The sequence below is a fragment of the Aristolochia californica genome, unplaced genomic scaffold (genome assembly GCF_029961685.1).
Source record: "Aristolochia californica isolate CCGP_79_NKW_82.1479 unplaced genomic scaffold, dmAriCali1.0.hap1 SCAF_5, whole genome shotgun sequence".
NCBI lineage: Eukaryota > Viridiplantae > Streptophyta > Magnoliopsida > Piperales > Aristolochiaceae > Aristolochia > Aristolochia californica.
Window position 1 is genome coordinate 42,926,978 of NW_027182214.1, and position 27,362 is coordinate 42,954,339.

Below are 27,362 nucleotides of genomic sequence, written 5' to 3' on the forward strand. Positions count from 1 at the left end.
AGCGAGTGGGTGAGATCAGAGATGGTTCAGAGATAATTTGACCTGCATTAATAATCATAAATGGGTTTATTGAATTGGGGATTAATTAAGAACTTCAAACTTGCAAGCCCAAGGCTTTGCAGGCCAATCAACATCCAGAAAAGAATACTAAAATTCAAAAAAAAAAAAAAAAATGGCGGGAGAAAATAAAATATAGATATTGAGTTTTTTATTTTCTGTATTGCATATCCCAACCCTCCTGAGAGCCACAGACAAATGAATTTTGCAGAGATGGGGCAATTCCCCAGATTCTTATAAGTTCAGACCAATGTACTTAAATCATGTTGGCTTTGACATGATCAGGCCAGCATCCTTTTTCAGTAGCAATCGAGCTGACTTCACAAGTTCTTCCTTGATCATAAAAAGCACTGCAGCAGCTAGAACACTCTGCACAATTTTTGTGCTCATCCCTTTGTAAAATCCAGAGAGTCCCTCAAAGTGGATCATTTTCTCTATAGCATCAAGAGTTCCTTCATGCCCAGTAACAGATATGATCATAAGAACAGGAACCTAAATGAATAGGTTATCTAAGGAAAGAGAGGCATGGAAAGACATTATTGTATTTGAGGTTTGGTTAATGAGATTATAAACAAACCTTTATAGTGATGTGATTTGTCACCTCCCTTCACTTGTTTTACTTGTAGCCTAGACTGCAAAACAAAGAGAACTTTGAGTAATCATGCTAAATAGTGATTTCTGTGAAACTCTCTCTCTCTCTCTCTCTCTCTCTAAAGTGGCAATGTGATGGATTGATGTTGCTGACTTTAAAATAGTTTGAAGCATCCAATTCTTAAACCTATGTTTCTACAACACTTGTATTGAACTATTGCACTTTTCCAGAAATAACATTCTATAGTTGATGCTCTTAAATTTTAAAATAAAAAAACAATTTCAACTAGGGAACCAATTCACAGATTTTATATTTAAGTACATGACAGGTCTGTACTCATAATGACCATTTTTGGAATGACATATAGACACCTACTTTGCCTACATTGCAACAATAAATGCAGTTATAAAGTGTAGGCATGAAAATTTAATCATTAAAATTAAAATTCCAATTGATGGTCCAAATCGTCGATATTGATCAACGATCAAAATTGAAGGAACTTGATCGCCAGTTGACTGATGGCCTGAGTATAAAGATTTTATCAAATAGTCCAATTGTCAAAATTAGATTTTCGACCAAAATTGTTGTTGATTACTAAGATCAAAGCCCAATCCAAGGTCACGACCACCACCAACATCAAATTAGATAAGAAGGGTACTTAAACGCCACAAAAGCAAAGAAGGTGGTAGCGCAATAAAGCTTCACCCAAGTAAAAGAAGTGACAAATGAGTAACACAAGACATTGTAGGAAAACTTCATCTAAAAGGAAGAGGTGACCCTATTTCAAATGGGTAAGATGAGGTGTCATACTCTTATGGAAAGAAGAAGAAGTTTGATTACATGTCTCTCTTCCCTTACATGTATACGTAATTAAAGGGAGAGGGAGAAGATAAGAGATATGACCCCACATCACCTAAAACCTTGTAAATTTCCTTGTTGCTGTACTTATGTTTGTGAGTGTTCACGGATTATACCCCTCTGTATGTTGACAAAAAGATATATCTGAAAACAACCTTTAGCATGGGCTATCCGATGGACCTTTTTAATGCAAGATTCTCGAGGATGCTTTGTTACAATACATGCACAATTTGTAAGAACATTTCAAACAAAATAAAAAAAATAAAAAAAGAGGGAAACAAGTCCCAAATTAAAGTAAATAACACCAAGTAATAGAATTTTGCATGACAATTGCTTCCAGGCAAAAGGGATAGGATATAATACCTTGACAACAAGTAGTGGATAGGTCAACACAGTTGCTCCTAGTTTAGCAACTGCTCCAAGAAGAAAAACCTGGGGAGAGTGAAAAGCAAAAATGTTAAAAGTTATCAGTAGTATGAAGTTGCTAGCAGAAATAGTGTTAGTAACATCTACCTTCCAGTCATGGACTGATGAAAAAATTCAGAGAATACTTGGCAAGAAAAGAAGAGAACATATTGATGTATATCCTCTGTTTCATATAGTTCGATTACTCCAAACAAAACTTCAGATTGATGTGGCATAAAAGAGCAAATTCAGTGATAATGGGTACTATCTACTACGTAAAAAAATTCACAACTTTCTTTTCTCATTATAAGTGGTGGTCAGAAGAACATAAGATTTGTAATACGACATTAATCACAAATTTTTCCTCAAAAAAAAAAAACATTAATCACAAATTTACTCTCCAAAAATATTAAACTAGAAAGGCCAGAATCTACCTCCAGTGCAGTCACTCCTTTGTTTACATTTTTACCCAACGCACGTCTTCCCTTCAGCTGCTTCAGGAGGGTCTCATAAAGCATGAACTGTATTGAAGGATTGCTCACCTGTTGACAGCAATTTCAAACATAAGAAATAAAAAATTCCTTTGTCAATCTCCACCTTCCCGAGGGATGGAAAGTTCAACTGATTTTATGTCCTACCATTATAAGTGTCCTACCAATTGATTTTAAGTCCTACCATTATAAGTGTCGGAAGCACACCCTTCCAGAATCCCATAATGCCAGCTTCATCATATACTTCTTGGACCTGTAGATATTCCTTTTGTGTTATACTACAAACCAAAATCATACTAAAGAATCTCATGTCTTACTCTTAATGAGATTTCTTATCATCAGTTGACACATCATTCAATCAGTTACAATATGGCTTAAGAGATGGGTTATGGACAATGAACTGACAGCTTGGCTAGTTCTATAGGAAGGAGACTCTGTTACAGCCATAGTAATTGCTTCATCTGGAGAGAGGGGCAGAGTAGGTGGAAGTTGAGGCTTCCTCGATGCCTTTGTGTGTGTCTGTCAAGTAAAAAGATATATAAGCAAGCAGAGTAAGTAAGCAGTAGCAAAATTTTGAGCCCAGCATTTTGTACAGGATGCTTTGGACAACTTGCTAAAGTAGTAGCATAGGGTAGGCTGAAGAAGAAAATACAATCCACTCTGAATTGGAAACTCACTTGCATTCGAGTCACAACAACCCAGATGGGGTTAGTCATCAGTACATTCACACACCTACACAAAAGGAAAGAAAGTACACTTTGTAAGTGAAAAGTTAAGCAGCAATGTGAGCAATCAAAAGAAGTGGGTTGCTAGAGAAGACAAATAAGACTGGAGCTCCAAATCTTACTGATTTCAGTTTATTGGCCATTTTAAAGATGCAACAAGAACAGTTGATCTAGTTAGACCATGGAATAGGTCCGTAATTACAGAGCTAAAAGAACCTGCTAGTCATTCCATGGTGATGATTAGGCAATATTAGGTAGAAACAACAGCTTCTGGAACAAAACCATTGGGCCTTTAATTTGTGTAGTCTTAAGTCTGTGGTGACTCAGTAGACCAAAAGTTCTCAACCGAGGGATCAGTAGTTAGATACATAAGAATGTCAAGTGAGAACATAATACCCTGATAAAGCAGCCACAATCAGTGATGAAAACATCCCTACTGATCCATCCCCCATCCCGTTCCTATACTGAGCAAGTGCAGCAGCTTCTGCTCTGTTCCTGAATATTTGATAGAAATAGTAATAAACACCCTGAAACAAAAATATTGTACAATCAAATCGCTGCCGAAGTGTCCAGTATCCAACCTCTACATATAGTAATAATTTTAAGAGGAAAAAGCTGCATCAAACTTATAAAAATAAGCTGGTGGAAAAAAATATACTAGAGGCATGAACCCCATCATTTTGAACACGGCATTAACATTTGAAACACAAATTAACTACTAAGCTCTTCTTTCATTTATTTACTCTTATTTTTTTATGCCTGTGAAGTTGTCAAAAGTTGAGTTGCATATTCTGTTGAGCTAGTCCGACATTCATGATAAAACTTCAACAAGAAGAAGTTCCAATCTAATTTTTACTCTTTATAATCAAATTATGTTGAAGAAGAATGGTAGGTAGTGATTGTACACCTGAAAAAAGAGACATGACAAAGAAACTGGAAAGAAAGCTTAATAAGAGTTCAAACTATACCACAAGGCTATAAAATCCCAGAGCCAACGATGGAACATAGAAGTAAAGTCAGGAAGGACTAGATGGCTAAACTGTTTAACTGATCAAAACACGAATCCATATGTGTTCAAGTATCATGGTTGTCTGGAGTGTCTTGTGTGTTTAAGCAGTCATTATTGGAAAAGAAATAAAAGAACATGTAATCTAAAGTCGAGCAACACCTTCAAAATATTATTCAGCAAACATTGAGTTGATGTACCAGCACTCTATCGAATTCATCCTAACATAATCCGCTAATGCACTGACCTGGGATGTAGCTGTACCCACAAGCGACGGCATCAAACCGCCGTACAGTCTCCCCCATCCCTCTAGCTTGACGACCTGGTCCACACAAATTAAACAAATTAAGAACCCAAATTTCATTTTGAAATCGAAATTAAAGAAAATCATCCGTGAATATAAAAAATACTAAAGTTTATAAATAACAAAAAACCTGACAAATCTGTTCAACTGTTCCCCCTCTCCTCCTTTCCTTCTTCGGGTCTCTCTCCGTCTGCTGCCGTGTATTCACCTGAATTCCCCCAATCAAATGATTAATGTTTCCAACTTTAAAATGAGCATGAAATGAAAAAAAAGGGGGAAACCACGAATAATATTACAGTTTGTAGTGGGTAGGTGATCAGCTGAGCGATGATCCCTCCTCCCGCCCCAGCCAATCCATTGATCAGAGCGTCTGACATCTGCTTCCTCTTTTATTTCCCCAGAAGGGGAAAGAAACGAACAAAATAAACGAACAACAAGTCTTTCTTATTCTGACATGGAGGAAGAGCATGTAAAACCAAACACAATAAGAAATGTAGAAGAAGAAGATTGCAAATTCAGAGAATAAGAAAAGGCAGACGAGGAGGGAGAATGAAAAAACAGAAAGGAAGAGTATCTGAATGTTTGGCAGTACGCGGGTATCCCCACAACAAGAAGTCTACCTAATTGCGTTCGCTTTCATGTCCAAGACCCCGTTTCGTGGAAAACTACCCCTTCGGCCGAGACTTAAAAGTTGTCCTTTAACACCCTACTCGACCGAATAATTTCGGTTGTACCGTTTACCTTGTTTCTCAGGCTAATCAGTGTCACCGGAGCAATCCAACAACCAGTTCCGTGATTTCACTTCTTGTTATCCATGTAAACATCTTACAATTGACGGTGATGATCCGAATCCGTGAGTTTCGGAACGCCAATCATTGATTCTCTGGACGGGAAGGGGTAGCTCTGAAAATTTAGTGGGAGGAGAGTGGCAATTTATTAGTGGAAGAAGCCAAAAGTAGCCGGATGCTTGGGAGATTACCTTGAAGAACGTGGCAGCAGACTGCGAAATGAGCAAGTTAACTTGGCGAAGTTGAATTCTTCCGACATCAGAGCAGGCCGTTTGGGCCATTCATAAATTGCTTCTGCTCTCTTCGGAGACAGCGGCTCACGTGTGTTTCAAATTTTATTTTTATTCTTCTCAATTTTAAAATAAAAAACCTATTATTTTTATTACCAAAGAAATAAACAATCACAAATGAGTGAATACAGTAAGCTGCAGCAGCAGAACGAAGGTTTCGAACCTTAACTCGTTCATGGTGTAAGGAAAAATCAGACTGAATGTGTTTAAGCTTATTTAGACATGAAAAAACTCTTGCTTCAAGAAAACAATAAGATTATTCTGAAAGAGAAAAATAAAGATCATCTCTGCATGTGGCAGGACCAAGAAGATCCAATGTGCTGGAGATGACAGACCTTCCAGCTGCCTCGGAGATGAACTGTTTAATATTATCATATCTGGGCTGAATGAATTTAGTTTTTGGAGCAGAAAAATTTGGAGTTCACTCCATCACTGATATAATAGCATCAACAACTTCTTGCGTAGTGCTCTTTCCTCCAAGATCTTTGGAGCGGTACTTACCTTCAGCTATAACTCTTTTCACGGCAGTTTCTAACCGGTCAGCAAATGAAGGAAATTGTAAATGCCTCAACATCATCGCCGATGATAGAAGCAACGCAACAGGGTTTGCTTTCTTTTCCTCCATTATCTTCTGGTTTCCAACATTACCTGCTGAAGCACCTTGCTCAAAGACAGCATGATCCGCACCGACATTGCCTGCAGAAAGGAGCACAGATAGATTGCTGTGATGCAACAATCAAGGTACGAAGGCAAAAGAGGAGTAGATATAACATCTTTCAGAAAGAAAAAATACATACTATGACAATAAACAACAAATCCTCCCCAAACAGAAAATCCCTTTCCAAAATAAGAAAACAAATAATATCACAATAAAGCAAACTCCCAAACCTATGCAAACCATGATCATGTAAAGAAGTCATTCAAAACGAGATGCCAAATGCCACTAACCAAGTTTTATTGCTAGAAGGGGCATTTACTACTAAATATAGACATCATATTCAAGGAAGTCTATTCTCATCTCCATTAGTTTTAAGTCCTTCAACCTTTGGTGAGTAATGGATAAAATCCCAAGCAAATATTAGGCTCATTGATTCCAGGTCCTACAATTCTACAATTCATCCGTAAAATCTGAAGGGATTTTAACTTTTGCAATACCTAGGAGTATGTTAAGTAGGAAAAAATCCCACATTGAGAAATGAGAAGAAAAGTTGCCATAAAATTGAGCAATAGGCCTCTTAAGTGGCAAGTCATTTTGGAACAGAAGCAACCTCAATCTAACAGAATACTACTCTGAATTTGCCGTTAACACAGTTTTGTGAAAAGTACATCAAACTCGAGTTTAGGCAGGCAAATGAGAACAGTTAACCAACCGGCTCATACACACTTTAGTCCACTTTAACGTTAACTGACAATCTTTTATGCAGCTCTCCAAAAAGCAAGCATTTATTATTGAAAAATAAGTTTTATTAAAAAATGTGTTTGAGAACTCTGGGTCTTTAAGTTTTTGGTTTTCTTCAATAGTGGCCAAGGTACTAACAACACAGTAAAAGAACTAGTAAGAAAAGATGCAACCACTGATTTGGATTACATAGATAGTACCTCCTGGCATGACACCAGTGCCTCCAGCAATACCTGCAGCAGTGTTTGCCACAAGGTTCCCATAGAGATTTGGTGTCACCTGCAAAATATACAATAGTTACATTATCTCTCCAGTTGTGATTGCTCTTAAACACCCATGTTTTTGAGAAATAATAGTACCCAAATAGCTTTTCGCGGTGCCCTGAACCATATTTGAAACAATAAAACAATTACAAATGCAAACAAAAATACTGAGCTCATCATGCATTGTTTCAAGAAGGTAAGCACAAGCATACTTCCCAATTGAATACCACATGCATGAATACAGAAACAAGACCGAGAATGTGGTTGTACCAAAACAGCAATGAAGATAAAGACTATACATCATCTATGATTTTACAGCGAACAAGACATAAGTTTGTCCAAGCTGTTGTTATGCTCATCTGGAGCCACAAGATGTTGATGGGAAGCCAACTCCACACAGGAGAACCAGCTAAGCCAGCAACACTTCTCATGGTGTGGCAAATATCCTCAATTTTGCTGAATATCCCCATGAAGTAATGTTTTGGTCATTGTACTTCTTGGAGGTAGAGATAAAGGCATTCCTCAAGGGGCTGGAGTTGAGCACCACCAAACTATCAGAGACCATTATGACATCCCGTTTGCTGGGCCCAGATTACCTCTGCATCTGTGGTTCAAAGTTAAGCTTAAGTTCATTGATTTAAAGAGGGAACCATTTAACAAGGGTCACAATATATGGTCCAAAATATGGGCAAACAATCTCTGTTTGATAACCTAGCCAGCCAAGTGGCAAAGGTCCAGGGTGCTTGTTGACCTAGGATGGGCTCTTGTGAAATGCCTTTGAACCACAACACCCACCCCAATTGGCAGTGCATGCAAAAAACTCTATTATTTTTCTTTCTTTCCAAATGCACCAGAAGACCATTGTGATGGTGACATGGGGCCCTTAGGCTGAGGGGAGGAGAGAGAGAGAGAGAGAACATCTTTTTGATAAAACAAGAGAGGACATTGATTTGAAATTTCTCCAATATTACTAGGAAAGGTGGTGAAATGCATGCAAAGTAGGCTGTTCTCCAAACAGTCTGTTTTTAGGGAGGGTATATTCCTTATAAAACAGTATTAAAGAAAAAAGGAGAATAATTCAGCTTTACATGCAAAAAAAAAATTGAGAGGGAAGAAATTAATGTCAGTGACAGAGAAACCCAAATTCAAAAGCAATTTATCAGCTTCAGAATGAAGGAAACAGAAAAAAGTCTCGAGAATTTGAATATGTACAGGCCATCACTATCAACCGCTCTAAATAAACTCATAATTAATAAGTGCAAAGTGCATACTAAAAAAATTTTAATTTCTATTTGCAAAAGTTCAGACAGTCTATTCAAGGGAGATGAATCCTTAAGGTTTTTATTTCTATTATTATTAATATTTTAGAGAAATGAAAAGGGAGAAATCAGAATATACAGATAATGTAAGTGAAAAAACAGGTTGATGAGTCAGCATCATACCATGACATCAAACTGCTCAGGCTTTGACACAAGTTGCATGCAACAGTTGTCAACAATAATCTCATTATACTTGATCCCAGGATACTTTGTAGCAATCTCTCGACAAGACTCTAAGAAGAGACCATCAGCTAGCTTCATAATGTTGGCTTTGTGTACAGCAGTCACTTTTTTTCTGTTGTTGAGGTAAGCATATTCAAATGCATACTTGGCTATCCTCTCTGAACAAAACTTTGTTATCACCTAACAAGCCCACCAAATGAGAATCAATGAAGTTTTCAAGTACTTTAAAATTTTGAATGTGTGACACCATCAACAAGAAACATAAATTGAGACACAGATATCTATCGCAATCAATATAATTAAAACAAATGTTTAGGAACCAATCTCATTAATACATAGACATAATATTAAGAATAAAAGCAGACCACCAATATCAAAGTGTTTGCACAAATCCAATAAATATTTTCTAATTAGAAGCACATCTAAGCTAGGCCTGAATAAACTGTTTGTTTTACTTTTCCAAAAAAAAAAAGGCTTTGCCAGGATGTGTGCATGAATTGATACTCATACACTAGAAATAATTTCTACATGCATTCTCTATACAGCAAAACACTGGCAATCTCACCAACGTTTTTGGTCACCTTTGAGCAATCTTGACTTGATAGCATTAAAGATGTCAATGAAGACATGATCATTGGGTGACATGACATGCATAGTCTAAGATTGCCTATAGCTCATATTCTTCAACGATCTGCACGCATAAGTTTTCAGGATAATTCATATTTGGTATATATATAGAGACAACCAAATTCTTTCTTCTATAGCGGCAAGAAATTAACACATTGAAAACGAAAGTGGAGAAAAATAGTAGAGGACTCAAAGGGTAACTACAATAAAGAACTAAAAGAAACATAAAGAAGAAGAAGAAAAAACTAAAATCAGGCAACAAAAAGAATTATGGCATGCTAAGCATGATTGAGCAAAAGAATCTTTACTTTTTTTTTAGAAGAAACACTTTTTTAATTAAACCTGAAGATAAAAATAAAATACAATCAGGAAAGGAGGGAGGTGGGTTAAAATGAGGGATTGGAGGGCCACCGCTTCTTTAGCCCTAACAGAAAAAGAGACAAGGTCCTTGAATGAGTTGGGGAAACACAGCGACAACCTGAAGAGACTGAAGAATTGATTCCAAATTCTCCATGATAACTGGTGATGGATGAGAAGGCGGTGAAGCGATTCATCAATTTGGCCACATATGGGACAAGCAATGCTTACAAGAACAGAACCCCTCCAAATCAAATTGTCTTGGGTTAAGATTCCACATGAAGAGAAGTCCAAATAAAGAACTTTGCTTTAAAAGAATCAAAAAATTTCCAAGGAACTGATGCAATGTGAGACAAATCACCACTAGCAAGAGTGAGTTTCTCATGAAATGAAGCTTCAGTAATCTTCCACTCAGGTGAAGAGCACCAGATCAATTTATCAGGTTGAGAGGTTCTAATATACAACTAATCCAAGTCCTTCATCAAATTGTGAATATCGATCGCCTCTTCATCATTTAGCACTCTCTTGCAGTGATTATCTCTATTAATGCTCTAAATGCTCCCATTTTCTAGAATATCCCAGAATAAAGCACTTCAATCCAAGCAAGTCCGATTAGGTGAAACAACTATTGCCGAAGAGGTTCCTTAAGGACCCAAAAATCAATCTAAAAATTGATTCTCTCTATTACCAACAAGGAATCAAGTGTTTGGGGTAAATTGCTGGAGAGAATGACGAATGTACTTCCAAAGAGTGGATATGCACTTGATAGAACCTTCTCCAAACCACCAGATTCTAGGCAAGGTGCTTAGCTTTTTAAGGACTAGGAGCCGTATGAACTGTAATCCTCCAATACCATTTAGCTTATAAAGCAACATTTATCCCCTTAATTCTTTGAATGCCTAACTCATCACTCTTATTAGGCTTACAAAGCCTCAGACGAGCCTCTCCAAAGAGAATTCTTCATCATCTTTTTAGTATCGCTCACAAAACCAACTGGACAGTGGGTCAACAAGGGATAGTACCTCAGAATGCCTATTGCCAACTACACAGGAGTGAATGAAAGTCCATCTAGCTGCCTTGGACATTAGTCAGTCCTTCCACTATGAGAGACAATTTGGATCTTTCTTAAGCATTGGATTTGAAAGGGTACCTTATTGTAAACAACAAGAGACCTAGATAAATGCCAGAAAGAGTACAAGAGCGCACCCCCCCCCCCCCCCCACCAATTTTGTTGTGCTAAAGAAATATATTTATTTTTTCTCTCTCATGTAATTTAAGCGGTTTTTTGGTAATAAGTGAGAGAGTGGTAAAGTAGTAATTCAAATAAATAGTTGGGACCACCTAGAAAATAGGGAAAAGGTTGGCGCCCAACTCCTATTTTGTAGGAGATGTCTCCTCTATTTTTAAGGGGAAAGGACATCTCAAGTGATGATCTAGAAGAATCCAAGGCTTGCTTCTCAAAAAAGGGAACATCCAATTCTTAGTCCCACATAGGATCTTTTGTAGAAATTGCTCTCGTCTCCCATCTATAAAGAGGGAGCCCCATAAGTCTGGTAATTATTCAATCCAATTCAACACAATCTTACCCTTTCTCTTAGTTCTTTTTCTCATGTGTTTTTTCTTCTTCTCAATTAAATTTCAGATTACTTCATGGTATAATAGCTGTAGCAGAGGACAAGAGAATTGATTATGGAATTTACTTTTCACTTCTTTTCTCCTTCAGTCTTCGGAATTCAAGGTAGACCTCGGCAATAGAAGTTTGCACACATAGATTGATTTTAGGCAGGTACAGAGGAAGTCTTATTTTCGTCCTTCCTTTGATGGCTGTTTAAGGGGTAGTTTCAAGGTTTATCTAGCCCATGATGTATAACAGTAATTTGTCTTTTGTGGAGCTCTAATTCTTGGTGTTAGGCATAATTTTTGGGATCTTCCTCCTGTTTATTCTATTGAAATTGTTGTGGTTATTAAAATTTTCTGGCATGTTTTGTCTTGATTACTTAGTGGGGAAGATAGTTTTGTTATGTGCTCAAGAAGAAAATAATTGAAGCTTATTAATTTGTCTTAATTGTTTGGAGTAGCTAGTGAAGCTTAAGATAAACTTATGAATGTCTACTAAACTGGCTTATGATGATCTTGACCCCCTTTATCTTTCTTTCTTACTTTCTTTTTCCACAATTCATACCCTCATATGTTTGAGATTAGTGGAATGTCTCAAAAAAATAGTTCCACTATAAAAACAATTTCTGAGAATGAGGGCCAAGATCATCTGACCACCTAGATTACCTCTATAAAATCGGACTGAGCAAATTACTTTGAATGGGCCACTGCGGCTCGAATTTTTATTTCTAGGAAGGGAAGAAAAAATTAATTCTTTCTATAGAACATTAACCTGACCATAGACCCTTAACTCTGTTAGAGCTAGCATTAGGAAGATTATACCTTTTTGTTCTATTGCCACAAAGATGTGGACATTGCAAGTGAATACTTATTCCAAAAGAAGGAACTACACTAGAGCCTATAAAATCAGTAATAACCTTGAAAATTTGAAACGAGGCAACAAGACAGTTAGTGATTATTATGCTAGACTTCAAGGGTTATGGGCTGAATATGTTTAATATATATTAATAGAGTGGAAATGTTCAGAAGATAGAAAACTATACCTTGGATTGCTTAAGACTCAAAGCTTGCATAGGTTTTTTTCGCTAGGTAGAATTCAGAATTTGAAATTGTGAGGAGTCAAATTCTTGGTCCAAATCCCCATCTAGAGATTGATTTTGTTTACTCAATGATACAGAGTGAGGAAGCTACATAGAAAGTGATATTAAAATTTGAGCCTACTGATAATTCTGTAGTGAAGAAACCTACTCTTGCCTCTATGCAGGGTAAAGGGAATAGCTGTAACCCTATACACATTGTAGGAAGAAAGGGCATAGTTGATGCACTTGCTTCTAACTGACAAATGGCTCTAGTTCTGGTTCCGCTGCTTCAACTGCTGCTTTAATCCAACAATTGTACTCCAAGATTGAAGGGCAAATACTATTCTTTGGTACATCCCTTGCAGGTAACACATCCTCTCACAATTCTTTTTCTTTTCCACACTCTTGAGTTAATGATTCTAGGGCTCCAGATCATACGACAAATACCTCTTCCTTATTCTCTACTTCCTTTGCTCTAGTCAAGACAAATTTAGTATAACGGATGGTTCATTGTCTGTTATTTAAGAAAGGGGGGCATTGTCTATTCATTGTTTTGAGTTCTTTCTTCTTTGTCAATTAAATTTCGGATTTCTTCAAGTTGAAGAGAAGAGATGAGATTGGATCACCTTACCTCAAACCTCTTGAACCTTTGAAATACCCGCAAACACTGCCATTAATGAGAGTAAGTTGCTAAGGAAATGTGACTACTGATCCATACTCTCCATCTATTGAGCTGAAGAGTCATAAAAACAAGGTGTTGAAGATGAACACCCTTACACACAAGGGAATGAGCAAAATGCTTCACTTCCTAAGATTGTGCTCCAAAGAAACACAAAATTGTGTAGCAACGTCATAAATTAAAACTCCCCTCTGCCCCCTGCCGAGTTGCTGTTTGGGAGCCTCCTCCCTCCGGATATTATAAGCTAAAGTTTGAAGGTAGCGCCTTTGGGAACCCGGGTTTGGCCGGTTTTGGTGGGTGATTTTTTATCTGAGCGGCACTGCCATACTCTCTTACTATGGCCTTCTTGGAATTGCTGACTCGACCACCGCTGAGCTCTCCGGTCTCCTTCACGGCTTGCGTATTTTTTAGGATTGCTTCAGTGGTCCCCTTATCATGGAGGGAGACTCCAAAGTCATCATCAGATGGCGCTCCACCTCATCCTTTCCCCCATGGTGTCACTGGCAGATTTTTCTTGATATTTTGGACCCATTTCTTGTACTTGGTCTCATGTACTTAGATTAACCAATTCGGCTGCTGATTTGTGTGCAAAATTAGCGCCCCCCCCCCCCCCCCCCCCCCAGTTGTTAGGGGATGTCTCCCTTGATATATCTTCTCTTTCTTTGAAATAAAATTATCAACATTTAAAAAAAAAACATCATAAATTAAAACCACAAACGAATTTTCTTTAAAACAGCAGATTAGTGCACATTTTTTTGAATGTCGATTATACATACATATTACACCTACCCTCGATGAGACTTAAACTCAAAACCTCACACTAGAACACCCCCCATGTGACTATTGAGCCAAAGGTCCAATCTACAAATTATTGCATTAGTGAAGAGTTAAACACTGCATAGGTTATACTTAATTTCAGAATAGTATATTTTAAAGTAATTTGGATACTGAAAACAGCCTCGACATATCTTTCATAGGAAAAGAAGTCCACTAACCAAATTTTCATTTCAATCAAACCTACCAAAGTACAAATGTTTTCTTTTACCCATAGTGGAATCCCATAAATTTACTAGACAACTAAAAGTACCTCAAATAAGGGATTCCACTGTTTACTTAGATTACTAAGAGTACCAAAAATGACTTTTTCAAAATAAAAATTTTACGTCTAAAACTTTCATGTCCAAAAGCCACATTTGATATTTTGTTCACCATATAAACTATAGATGAATTTCTTTAAACTCTTTATAAGACGCAAATAATTAGACCTACTGATCAATGACTAAAATTCCTTTATTAAAAATAAATAAAATGCATAATTTGTGTTAGACTAAATGAAAGCTTTCTTATTTTAAATTAGACAAGTATTATGTATTCAAGATGAAGTTAATAGATGCTTAGAACTAAAAGAAAGATATATTTCACTATTTAGTAGGGTCTATCAAAATACAGGGTAGTCAAACTATATTTGGTCATGAAACTTTGATAGAGGGGTCTTTTATATATACTAATAACATTTTTTTGAATGGCATGTATTAAAGGTATTTCAATAATTTACCAAGTAGTGTTCACCCATTCCACTAAGAGAGGGTAAATTAGAAATTTTGTCATTTATTGGTTTTTTAAACATAATGATAATGATATCAAATTAACAAGAAGCTAAATGAGAAATGGAAATAGATCAAAAGTATTTTTTTGGATGTAAAGGTTTTATAGGATCATCTTTTAGCTGTTTTTCCAATAATCTAACTTGATACTTTACATGTATTAATTTTATTTGGGTAGGTTTTTGGCAGCCTGATTGTAATGTTCTTTTTGCTTCTGCAGTGCAGCCACCCTCGTGCCAGAATCCAGTTTACCCCAATAGCCTACCCTTCCCCACCCAACCCAAAGTCAATCCCTACAAAAAGATGCACAATAAAACACATTAACAATAGCAAATAGTGGAAATATGAGATTTTTTTATGTTAATTACACACATACTACACATACTCCTTGTCAGACTTAAACAAAACCTCTTAATAGAAATCACCCGTGTGGTCATTGAGCCAAAGGCCCAACCCACATTTTTATTTTTATTTTGAGAACGTGATGAATTCATTAAACCAGAAACAAAAACAAGATTAGGCAAGTCTCCCCCTTACAAGAGCATGGACAAAAAGCCAAAGGCCCAACCCACATAGAAACATGACATAATATAAATAGGAAAAGGATTATTCACCGTGTAAAGGAACTGATTCTAACACAAAGTATGTCTTTCAGGGAAGGCCAAGGTTCCACAAATGCCACTTAAGGAGCTAGCAAACAACTGGTCTTGCTTTAAAATGGGTAAAAGTAGCAGGTAGGGCACCTCGGTGTATATGCATTTCACTCAACAATAACAGTAAGCCTTCAGGTTGATCCACATTATTCTTTAGATATGGAATTTTTCCTGGATAACCCCTAATAACTCAGTTCTCCAATGCAATTCATCCATGGTTTGGAGTTCTTTGACAACAACGTGCACCAACTGTTGCTTTCCCCAGTTTCCATGTAGGTGATAAAGATTATTGATTCTTTTCAATCAATCCTAATGCAGACAGTTTGAAGCATAGCTGCTGGAAGAAGTGCAATTCTTTTGCATCATCATTAAACATTCTCAATTTGGTACGAAACAATCTCCAGACTATCTGGATATCAACATAAAAGGGAATCTATCAAAGCTTAGAGCCCACTCTAAAAGCCTCAAAAAAGCCTCAGTATGCTTTAACAAGAAACTGATTGCACAGTTACATTTGGGCCTAATCATAAAGTAAAACCTACAGTATAAAGAATTTCTGATAGAACGTCTTTGGACTATCCTTTATTATAAAAAAGGAAAACAAATTACTTCACAGAAGTATTACAAGCACCTATACTTGGATTGACTTTCTAACGTTAAACAAAAAAATTCAAGGCACTGATACAAAGTTAATGTCTTTGACCTTCTTGGTCAAGTAAAAGTTTTCAACGGAGTATTCAACAACCAAACTGCACGACTTCATCACATACGTGATCTTAATCTGAACAATTACCATGGTCCTAAGTAAAACATTATCAACTTCTTCTAGATTCCCCGTGCAAACCAGGAAAACGACTAAAGATACCACAATCTTTTAACGCCCAAGCTATTCATCCTCAAAAGCAAAACCTAAAAAATTACAAAATCGATCCTGATCATATTGTCACCTGGGCATCAATTGAATGGCTAACCACGCCAGCACATCGTTCAATGGCTAACCGCGCCAGCACATCGTTCAATGGCTAACCGCGTCAGCACATCTTCCAATTTGACAGAAATCTACGATTTTATCTTCAAAATGAATAAAAAAAAACAATTTTCTATGAAAATATAGCAGGAGATACCTTCAGACTCTCAACCACACCGGGGACAACCTCGTGCTCAAGGCCGGAATACTCTCCTTCTGTGTTCTCTCTAATCACAACAATATCCACATTCTCGTGCCTCGTAGGCAAACCCTCCAAATTAAAACAATGAACAAGCGAGGCAAAGAGATCGAGCTCCTTCCTGAGTTGCACGTTGAGAGAGCTGACACCACCACCGACCGGAGTAGCCAGACCACCCTTCAAACAAACCTTATTTTTCCGAATAGAATCAATAACCTCTTGTGGCACTTTAGTCATATCGCCATGAACCTCATACGTCTCAAAATGGACCGGGGCGTGCATCGCTTCCATGACCTGTTGCACAGCACCAGTGACGAGAGGCCCTATCCCGTCCCCGGGTATCAGGGTGACCGCCCTCGGAGTCCCATCGCCCGGTCGGGGCATATACGTCACGGATCTGGTCGTCTGAAACCCTAGCCCCAGCTGCGCATCCCGCTGGTAAGAAACCGGGTCCCGTAGAAGGTGTCTGAACAAAGGCAAGCTTCTTCTCGCCATTAAGCTTCTCATTCTCTACTGACTCTGACGCATACCCCTACAACGCCAAAGAATCAAAGAAACCAGAAGTCTGCTATGAAATCGAGTCTACGAATTTCAGAAACAGACGCTTAAGCAAGAAGATGGTTCGGCGCCCGAAAGATCGTCCCGTCAAACGATCTTAACGCTGCCAAGTATTTGTTATACTCTCGCAAGTACATACTCCCATCGTAGACTAAAACGGAAATTCGTTTCACTCGTGCACGTGCTATATCAAACCCGGCCCCACCTTTATTTTCTCTGTTTTTATTTTATTTTATTTATTTATTGGTAGTTTGAAATAGTAAGGATTCTTGTTGAATCCTAATGCCACTCCAACTTCCGAGATGTAATGTAACTAGGATTTGTCGAGCGTTGCCGCTGAAAGTAAGATGAAACGCTATCAAATAGGCGAAGAAACTTGCCAGTGATGATCGAGGCAAGAAGAACGAAAGTCATGGAAGGCGGAATGGAGAGAGTGGACAGAAGGAGGTGGTGGAAACTGGACGTAATCCTGCACGCGGCGGTGCAAATCGATCTTCCATTGCCGGATCACAAAGAGATGAAGACTCCCCCTTCCTACTACGTGTGCGCGCGGGTCGACGATCGCGTCCAAATAACAAAGAAGCGCAAGTGGAGCGAATGGGCGACAGTTAACTGGAACGAGGCGTTGGCGATGGTGGTGAGCAGTCCGCCGACGGAGGCGTTCTTGCACCTGGAGGTGGTGAGAGTGGGAGCCTTTCAAGACCCGGGAAGCTCTAAAGGCCAGACGGTGGTTGGACGGGCCATCGTTCCTGTTAAGCCTTTTAAGAGGCTGCGGCTGCCGCTTATCAAGTCCCTGGGCGGCCATGGCGGGGAGCTTTTCTTGTCCTTGAAAGTGAAGAGGGGGGCTCCGCAGCCGCGTTTCGATTTGTTAGCCTAGAAATTCACTCTTGCACACTTGCACACTTGCACACTTGCACCATGCCATGATGATTAACTTCAAAACGCATACATATCTTGTATGTATGCCGCATGGTGGGAGTTTTTCTTAATAGCATACATGGATATGACATTGACATGCATATAATGCATGAAAGAGAAAAAAACAAAGAGTTATATTTGTGCTTGTAGTAAACTTTATGGTGCTTGTGCTAGTTTTAGAGATGAGAATTATTGGTTTAGTCCCTCTTCGTTGTTTAACTCGGTCGATTCAAAATCCGATTTGACTCACCCAAGTCATAAGTAACTCAGTGAATCGTGAAAACCATGCTTTTGTAATATATGGAATTTAAAAAGAGAATTAGAATAAGGGTTTTGTGACTTAGGATTGGGATTTGAATTAGCAGCTCGCCTAGTAAATTTCCACTAGAGGACTTGATTGGATATATCATTAAAAAATATAAAAAATTAATTATTATATCATATATAATTATTCAAATATTATATTGATTTCCATGCATAAATTTAGTGTGTGTAAATACCTATATGGTAGGAGAAAAAATTAATATAAAATAATATAAATATTTTGATATAAAGTTATATTTGTTTTGATTCAAATTGGAGTCTCGACTTGAATACATGAAAATCCGAGTCAGATCAACAAAGTCACATTGGGACCACCGGAATCAGGACTAGGCTCAAGGGCGAGTCAAAAGGGATTCGCCCGAAACAAAGAGTGGAGTCCCTCCCTATGACACAAAACTATTTGATTTGCCTCTCATGACTCGTGAGTTGACTCAAAGATTTTGATACCCCATTCCTCCAATTAGGGGTGGTTTCGAACTAATTCGGCTCGCGAGTGGCTCGAGCTCGACTCGGTTCAATTCTGTATACCTGGATCTTGAGCCGAGTTCGAGATCCAAGCTCGTTTGTGTTAACGAGCCGAGCTTGATCGAGTCATGATTCGGTTTGAAAACTCACGAACCATCTTGTTAACAGGCTTGAGAGTCAAGGACTCAGGAGCGGGAGCAGGAGAGTGAGAGCGAGGGGGGGGGGGGGGGGTTCTTCCTCCCCTTGTCACCGTCGAGCCCCTCCTTCCGCTATTGTCATCGTCGACAGCTGCTCATCGGCTGCCTAGTTCCATTTTTTCCTTCGATTTCTTCCTCCCCTCGTCTGCCTTCGCCTCTGTTTCTTTCACAGCTACCTCTGTCACCGCTGTCATCCCCGATGATAGGTCTTGTGCCACTAGACCCCTTCCCGCGACGTCGTCTTGGCGGAGAAAACCAAAAACTAGAGAGACATCATAAGCAAGTGAAAAAAAAACTCTTTCTTAAACTCCGACAGTCCCTTCCTCGTGGCTCTTGAATAAATTGAAAAAATATTTTAGTAGAAATACATTTCTAGGGACTATTAGTGGTTTTTTTTGAAAAAATGTTTGAAAATACATTTTTAGTAGAAATATGTTTTTAGGGACTATTAGTGCATCATGTTTGTTGGAAATATTTTTCTAATTGAAAATTCTTATTAAAAAATCATATATTTTTCTAAATAAGATTTTTCTGTTAAGATGGGCTAGAAAATCGTATAGAAAATTTTTGAATAAGTATTTGACATTTGATGTTGTAATACTTAGCATGAGGTAATTTTCATAGGAATTTTGTGTTTGACATTTTATTTGATTAAAATTTTATCAATAAGTATAGTAATATATTAGATTGATTATTAATTTTTATTTATTTTCCTAAAAGAGTCAATAAGAGGTCCATTTAACTTTCCTACGAAAATTTTAAAATATTTATAGTAATTTTCTAGTAAGTCACTAATAGTAATATGATTTTATTTAAATAATTTTTTGGAAATAAGTAACATAGGAAAACATTTTCAGTTTTTCCTAGAATATAAATTTTCAACCAGGGGCACTAAAGAGGTCATAGTAAATTTATGGCTAAATTAAAAAATTACAAAATAAGTTAAACAACATATGGGGTCAAAAAGATTAATATTTGTGCGTTTTAATCTATTATTGAGATTCAATCCTGAACCTCCCTATCATTATTTTTTTTAAATGTATGCATAATTTTATATATAATTTATTTGACATATATTTTATCTAAAGTATTAAATGTAGGTTAAGCTCGAACTCGGTTAGAGCTCGAGCTCAGTTAAAATTATTAGGCTCAGGCTCGATTACAATTTTAGGTTTGAGGTTAGGGTCGGCTCGAGTTCGAGTTCAAAATATTTAAATCAAGTTAGACTCGAACATAGGAAGGTTTAGACTCAGTTGGTTTTGATGTCACCCTTATGCCCAATTTTAAGTAGAGGTTATGCCCAATTTTATATAGAGGTCATGCCTAATTTTATGTAAAATGTATGTCCAATTTTATGTAAAATATATGTATAATTTTATATATAATTTATTTGACATATATTTTTTAAAAAATTTAAATGTATGTTGGAGCTCGAACTCAAGATATTATTTTTTTAAAATATTTTAAATGAATGTTGAAGCTATAGCTCGGCTCGTTAAAATTATTAGGCTCATGATTGATTCCCAAAAATATTATTCAAAAGAATATAAAAAAATAAATCGAATTAGTGAAAGTAAATTTGTGAATTGTGCCGAAACTCACGCAATGGGCGTACTTTAGTCAACCGCAAGAAATATCCGAACGAATAAATTCACTGGCTCTATTGGGTCGTGTCATCGTGCTCTGTTTCAGTTTTCCTCGTCACGAAACTCTCTTCGTAGGCCGACATTAGCATCCTCCCATGGCGTCCTCCGGTCGTCCTCAGCCAAAGCCTCTCGAACTGGAGCTCACCGTCGTCTCCGCCAAGCACCTCAAAAACGTCAACTGGCGCAACGGCGATCTGAAGCCTTACGCTGTATTCTGGTTCGATCCGGACGGCAAACTCGCCACCAAACCTGACGACTCGGGCTCCACTCGCCCCGTCTGGAACGAGCGCTTCACCCTCCCGGTTCCGCTTCCTCATCTTGATGCTGTTCTCTCCCTCGAGATTTTCCACTCCAAACCCTCTGAAACCCCAAAGCCTCTTGTTGGGGCTGTTAGAGTCCCGCTCAGGGACCTCGTCGATTCTATTGATTCCAACAGTACCCCTCTTAAAACCCTAGATCTACGCCGCCCCTCCGGCCGGCCGCAGGGAAAGATCCGCCTGAAGCTGATCCTACGTGAACGCCCTTCCCCCCCAAGCCCTCCTCCTGCCGTTGATTACCATATTAATCCACCTCTTTCCGGCTACTTTTACTCCGCTGCCATTCCCCCTCCTCCACATCGTGATTATCGAGGCTACTCTACACCTTACAGTACTGGTCTGCCGCCTGCTCCGCCAGTTCCGGCGGCCCCACCATCTCAGTATGGTTATGGTAATTACTCGGACCCGTACTCGGCCGGCTACTATCCCGGTGCATATTACTCGCATTCGCCATCGCCACCGCCTCCTCTGCGGTTCTATGGTCGGCCTTCCAGTTTTGGTGGACCATCAGCTCCGGTTGATTTCTCTTCGGGTGGCTCTTATTATGATCAAAAGCCAAAGGGTGGTAAAATGGGACTCGGCACTGGTATGGCCGTTGGTGCTTTAGCGGGGGGTTTCAGCGGTTTAGCATTGGATGAAGGGCTCAATTATGTGGACGACAAGGTTGCGGAGAAGGTGGACAAGGATCTGGCTGCACGGGACGATCACAGTGAATACCGCGGTGACTACTAAAGGGGGTCACTGTTGATTTAGGGCTTAGTGGAGGTAAGTTAAATTAACTCCGCGGTGCCCTCCAAGAATGTTTATGTTTAAGTCCCGCTTGTATATAGTGTGGCACGCTTTTATGCTTGTAACTGATGACTATGGATGTCTTGCTCCGCAAAACGTGTTTTTTCTTGTAAATGGGAACTTCACGACCATGGTGGATCCTCATTCAGTTATCTGCTAAAATGACAAGCTTTATAACTGTATTCATGTTATTCTATACTGAGCTGAAGGTTTTCCTCTTTTTATCTCTATTTTGATAGCCGAGTAGATATTTAATTTGTGCTCAGATGCAAATGACGCTGGATCATCAGGACAAGTTAAAAGTGAGACACTTGTAATTGTTGTTAGCTATAACCTCAGTTTTTTAAGATTGTTGGTAATAAGCTTTTATGGTTCTGAACTGCCAATTGCTTATTAAGAAGATAGTGAATCTTAATTGACTTTCCTTGTAAAAAATTTTGCTCAACTTTTATTGCTGTCGGAAACTAGTGGAAGTTTGTTGTGATACAATTAATTCCCTTGAGGAACGATGTAAGCTATCCTTACCTGGGATGAAAAGAACGACAAGCTTAAAGAGATGCTGCTGCTGTTTGTGAGATTTCTTAAGCTGATGCGTAATTGAAAAGTGGACCAGTGAATTATTGAAGCTTTTTGGTGCATTCTCAAAATGCAGAATAATTGGCGGTGACCAGTGAAGGTTCCACTGGAACACAGGTGAATGGTGAAGGTCCAGGGATTAATCTGCTGTAATGGCTAATCTCTTCCATGTATTACTCTCCCTCCTGATGTTCTTGTGCCCATCAAGATGCTGTCAATTGACTTGAAAGATCATATGACCATTTGGAACATCTCTCTCCGGCTATCAAGTCATCTGGTTTGGTTTGATTTGTGGATGAATAATTGCCTCTTTCACTTGTAACAATTTGGGGGGGGGGGGGGGGGAGGTTGTGTGTGGTCTTGGGTTCAAATCTCACCCGGCAGTAATGGGGTGTTTGTATGTGTTATCAACATTCAAAAATGATAAATTTAGTTTATGATGATAGAATTTTTGTTTCTTTTCGAAATGTCAAAGAAGATTAGCTTGTATCTTCAACCAAAACTTAGCAGTTTATTATTTCTATCATTTTACAGGTAAATGTTGATGGATATTTTGCACCTCTTACATGTTGAATCTGGTAGTTTTAAAGTAAAGTTTTAGCTCTCTTGGTGGTACTAATTCCTAATACAGGTAACATAAAATCATGGATGCACATGTAGTGGTGATTTCTATTATTGATGAGGCATGATAGAGAAATTGCAAGAATTTATCTATTCCATTCACTGGCTCTCTGGTAGAGGTTTGAGTGGTTATGTTTGAAAGATAAGCAATGGGTTGGTTTTCTAGCATGATATCGAACCCTTGAGTAGGACCTGATTTGTTGGGTGGTTGAAAATTTGATTGTCAAGGACTCAGGTGTGGGGTACTGATGACTCTTTAGGAGGCTGTTGATTCATAGTTCTCCAAGTCTGTTTACATATGTGAGTTTCCAAGTGTTCTATTGCTAGCAAACAAGATTAAGAAGGTCATAGTTCATTGGGTAGTGAATCTTAAATTTTAACATCCTGGACTTGTATTTATTGCTTGTGTGGTCCCACTAAGCTTCTTATTCTGCTGAGAGTGACTTGGAGAAAATAAGAGCATGTACACAGTGTACTGATACCGATGTAGGCAAACCTGCTCTTGAGTGAGTAGTGGAACACTGCTAAGCATGCTCAAAAGTGGTTCCCTTGAGGCTGAAGTGGATTGAGTAAAGATAGTAGCTGATTTTATTACTCTGTCTTGATGACGGTGTCAACTCATGGGAAGCAGGGGGTGTCTTTAAATTGTGAATCCTACAGTATGTACCTATGTGAATTTCATTGGCTATGGATTGCACATATCACCATGATATGTTAGATTATGTTCATATTTACGGAATTTGGAATGACAAGAGAGTATGAACTTTGGAAGGGATTTTGGATGATTTTTAGGTTTGGCATAAGCAAGGGGTGCAAAGATTTTGGTGAATACCAAACTTATCGTGCAAATCGTCTTTCCAAAAACCAGACCCGTACCGTCTGCATGCAGGTGGCTTTTACCTTCCATTAAGACAATTCAAGCACTATTTGAGACCAGAGAAAATGAAGAGCTCTACATCAGTGGATCAAATGCAGCATTGTATGGAGGTCTAGGAGGACTCGTTTACATGAGTTTGTTTACTGCATGAATACTGATAGATCAGAATGTTTGGTAGACTGCAACAGATGTTGTGTAGACTAAAAATTATGTCAGGAGAACCAATGTTAAGGACCCTCCAGGTTGACATCTGGAGGGGGTGACTCAGATTGGTGGTTGCATTCATCCTTCCTATTCTTGTGAGGGGTTTTCCTTGGGGTAGGTTTTTCTCATCAAAAGTTCCCGAGTCCAGGTCAGAATACCTCAAAAATAACACCCTATGTGATAGCTGCTTACCATGACATGAGCTTTTCTTTCTTTCTTTTTTCTTTTTCTCCTCAACCTCCCTGTTGTTTTGTCACCTTTCTCTTTTCTGAGACTCTTTTTCTTTTTTGTGTGATACCTCTTTCCCTAGCAATTTCATTTCTCCCTCTCTTTTGCTTTCTACATTAAAGTAAGTCCATTCTTGTGGCTGGCCACATTCAACAAAGCATAACCTCTGGGTGAAAGAGAAAAGGTGGAGAGAAGAGAATAAGAGGGAATGAGTTGAAAGTGTATATGGCTCGAAACAGACTGAATAAGGATTGACTTGGAAGTGTTCATTGCTTTCTAAAAGCATATTTGCATGATACCCCTGTTGAGAAGCAGCGGTAGTGTGGTAAAAAAGGGCTGCAAATTAATAAGCAATTTTGTTTCACTCATATAACTATCTGGTTTAGCTCATTGACCCATGAGTAAAGAAAACGAAGATATTCATACAATCAGTACGTTCATTATTTTTTCCTAGAAGATGGGGCTAAGGTAAAGTTGGTGTTCCAACGAATCACATGTAAAGATATTGATAATACACTTTGGGCTGTGTTTAGAACACCGAAAGTTGAGAGAAAAGGAAGAGAAAAGACAGAGAAAAAGAAAAAAAAAATTTCTCTTGTTTGGATGCCCATGAAAAATAAAAGAGAAAATGAAAGAAAAATATAGTTGAAAAAGAAAAGAAAATTAGCAATATTTTAATTTTTTTATGATTAAGATTTTTTCTCAAGTCTTCATTTCTTTTATTTTATCCCCAAATTCTATAATTTTGTAAGAGAAAATTTATTTTCTTTACTCTTAATGATTCTCTACCGTCAAACAATAAAAAATAACTTTTTTTTTCCTTTTTATTTGTTCGCTTTTATGTAGATTCCAAACAAACCTTTAGAGTTAATGGTATTTCATAACTAATCGATTGAGCAGCAACTAGTAGACCTTGATAACATGCTTTGCCTCATCAACCACCATCCAACCCTGCCTAAGAGGAATGAGACCTCACTCTAGGACCATTCCACAACATTAAACAACGTCTTTCTTAATTCCCTAAGGGGGGGTTAGTCCACAATGAAGTGGAAAATTGAATTGAAGTGAGATGAATTGCTTCCACTTCAACTCATGTTTGGGTGTTAGTCCAGGCCAGTTGAAGTGGCTGCAAAACAGATTCCAGTGTTAGTGTTTGGAAAACAGATTCCAGTGTCTTTTTCTAAATAAAGAAGAGAATGGGTAACCTTTTATGATTATAGTTTATTATAAATTAAAACAATAATTACGTGTGACATGAATAAATGATATAAAATTAAAAAATAACATAAGGGAATATAATAAATAAACCTAATGGTTTAATTAATTATAACAATTGGATAGTTAAACCAATTAATGATTATAGTTTATTATAAATTAAAACAATAATTACGTGTGATATGAATAAATTATATAAAATTAAAAAAAATTAAAAAATAACATAAGGGAATATAATAAATAAACCTAATGGTTTAATTAATTATAGCAATTGGATAATTAACCAATTAACGATTACAATTCATTATAAATTAATATACTAATTACGTGACTAGAATATATTATATAAAATTAATAAAAATTAAAAAATAACATAAGGGAATATAATAAATAAACATAATGGTTTAATTAATTATAGAAATTGGATAATTAACTAATTAATGATTACAATTCATTATAAATTAACATACTAATTACGTGTGACTAGAATAAATTATATAAAATTAATAAAAATTAAAAAATAACATAAGGGAATATAATAAATAAACATAATGGTTTAATTAATTATATAAATTGGATAATTAACTAATTAATGATTACAATTCATTATAAATTAACATACTAATTACGTGTGACTAGAATAAATTATATAAAATTAATAAAAATTTAAAAATAACATAAGGGAATATAATAAATAAACATAATTGTTTAATTAATTATAGAAATTGCATAATTAAACCAATTAATGATTACCGTTTATTATAAATTATTAAACTAATTACGTGTGAGTAGAATAAATTATTTAAATTACATAAAACAGTTAAAAATAACATAAATGAATATAATTAATAAATAAATTATTTTGTAATAACATAATATATAGTATAAAAATACTTAATAAATTAAATTACTTAATAAATAAAATTAAAACAAAAAGGTATAAAATGACAACAACGAATATAATTAGAGTAAATTATTTCTAACAACGAGTTTGTGCGTTTAACATCATCAACTTACTAGTTTAGTAGATACGAATGACAACATACATGTTCAAATGCAATAAAATACAACCACTAATAATCACTCCACATGCTAGTTGCTATGGCATCTCGAAATTGTGTAGCTCTAGTGGATTCTAATGCACGACGCCTCCGCATTGTTGTTGATAGGTTGCCTTCATCCCCAAGATCATCGCTATCATCGCTATCTCCATCCAAATTTTCACCTGCTAATCGGACCTCATCACCTCCTCCACCTACCTCATCATCGGAATCATCATCTTCCAATTCAAACATGTCATTGTAATCCTCTTTACGTATATAATTGTGTAATATGCAACAACCTATTACAATTTTCATCTGGATCTTATAAGAAAACGGAGGAGCGACTTTCAACATTTGGAATCGAGCTTTTAAAGCACCAAAAGTTTGTTCAATAGTATTTCTCAAAAATGAGTGCCTTCGGTTGAATAACTCTTTATCATTTCTAGGAAGGTTGTCTCCAAATTCTTGTAGATGATAACGAGTTCCTCGATATGGAGCCAAAAATCCTGACATTTGCATAACCAACATCGACTAGATAATATTTACCTACAATACAAAATATTTTTCACATAAGATAATTGAAGATAAAATAAAAAAAAAACTACTACACAACAATATATTATTTACCTTCAGGTACACAGATTCTATTTCGGCGAATCAATGCGTCCTTCAATACATGGGAATCAGTTGTTGATCCCTCCCATCCAACAAGTACATAAGTGAATTGCATATCAAATGTACATGCTGCCATCACATTTTGTGAGAGAGCCTTTTCTATTCCAGAACCTTTGTTGTTCTTCAAGTGGGATGTTTGCTTTGATATGAGTTCCATCAATAGCCCCAATACAATCCTAATTATATCATTTCAATTAATACAAGTAACTCTAAATATTAATCTAAAATTGTTCATTAGATGTCAAGT

At 37.2% G+C, this 27,362-nt stretch overlaps 3 protein-coding genes across 3 annotated transcripts; 1 reads left to right on the forward strand and 2 right to left on the reverse strand.

Annotated features, from left to right (window-relative positions):
• Window positions 1-178: 178 nt before the first annotated feature.
• Window positions 179-5,108, reverse strand: LOC137965918 (peroxisomal nicotinamide adenine dinucleotide carrier). The gene is made up of 12 exons (XM_068812311.1): window positions 5,059-5,108; window positions 4,735-4,887; window positions 4,569-4,646; window positions 4,382-4,456; window positions 3,525-3,655; window positions 3,081-3,135; window positions 2,809-2,922; window positions 2,588-2,656; window positions 2,347-2,454; window positions 1,871-1,939; window positions 635-689; window positions 179-509 (listed from the first exon to the last, which is right to left on the reverse strand). The coding sequence occupies exons 2-12, from the start codon at window positions 4,813-4,815 to the stop codon at window positions 319-321; spliced, it is 1,026 nt and encodes a 341-aa protein (XP_068668412.1). The 5' UTR covers window positions 4,816-4,887; window positions 5,059-5,108; the 3' UTR covers window positions 179-318.
• A 664-nt stretch (window positions 5,109-5,772) lies between these two features.
• On the reverse strand, window positions 5,773-17,121 carry LOC137965640 (isocitrate dehydrogenase [NAD] regulatory subunit 1, mitochondrial-like). The gene is made up of 4 exons (XM_068811919.1): window positions 16,421-17,121; window positions 8,621-8,860; window positions 7,116-7,194; window positions 5,773-6,212 (listed from the first exon to the last, which is right to left on the reverse strand). Exons 1-4 carry the CDS (start codon window positions 16,967-16,969, stop codon window positions 5,938-5,940), a joined length of 1,143 nt encoding a protein of 380 aa, XP_068668020.1. The 5' UTR covers window positions 16,970-17,121; the 3' UTR covers window positions 5,773-5,937.
• A 3,494-nt stretch (window positions 17,122-20,615) lies between these two features.
• On the forward strand, window positions 20,616-22,586 carry LOC137966070 (protein SRC2 homolog). The gene is made up of 2 exons (XM_068812538.1): window positions 20,616-21,652; window positions 22,329-22,586. Exon 1 carries the CDS (start codon window positions 20,666-20,668, stop codon window positions 21,617-21,619), a length of 954 nt encoding a protein of 317 aa, XP_068668639.1. The 5' UTR covers window positions 20,616-20,665; the 3' UTR covers window positions 21,620-21,652; window positions 22,329-22,586.
• Window positions 22,587-27,362: the final 4,776 nt, after the last annotated feature.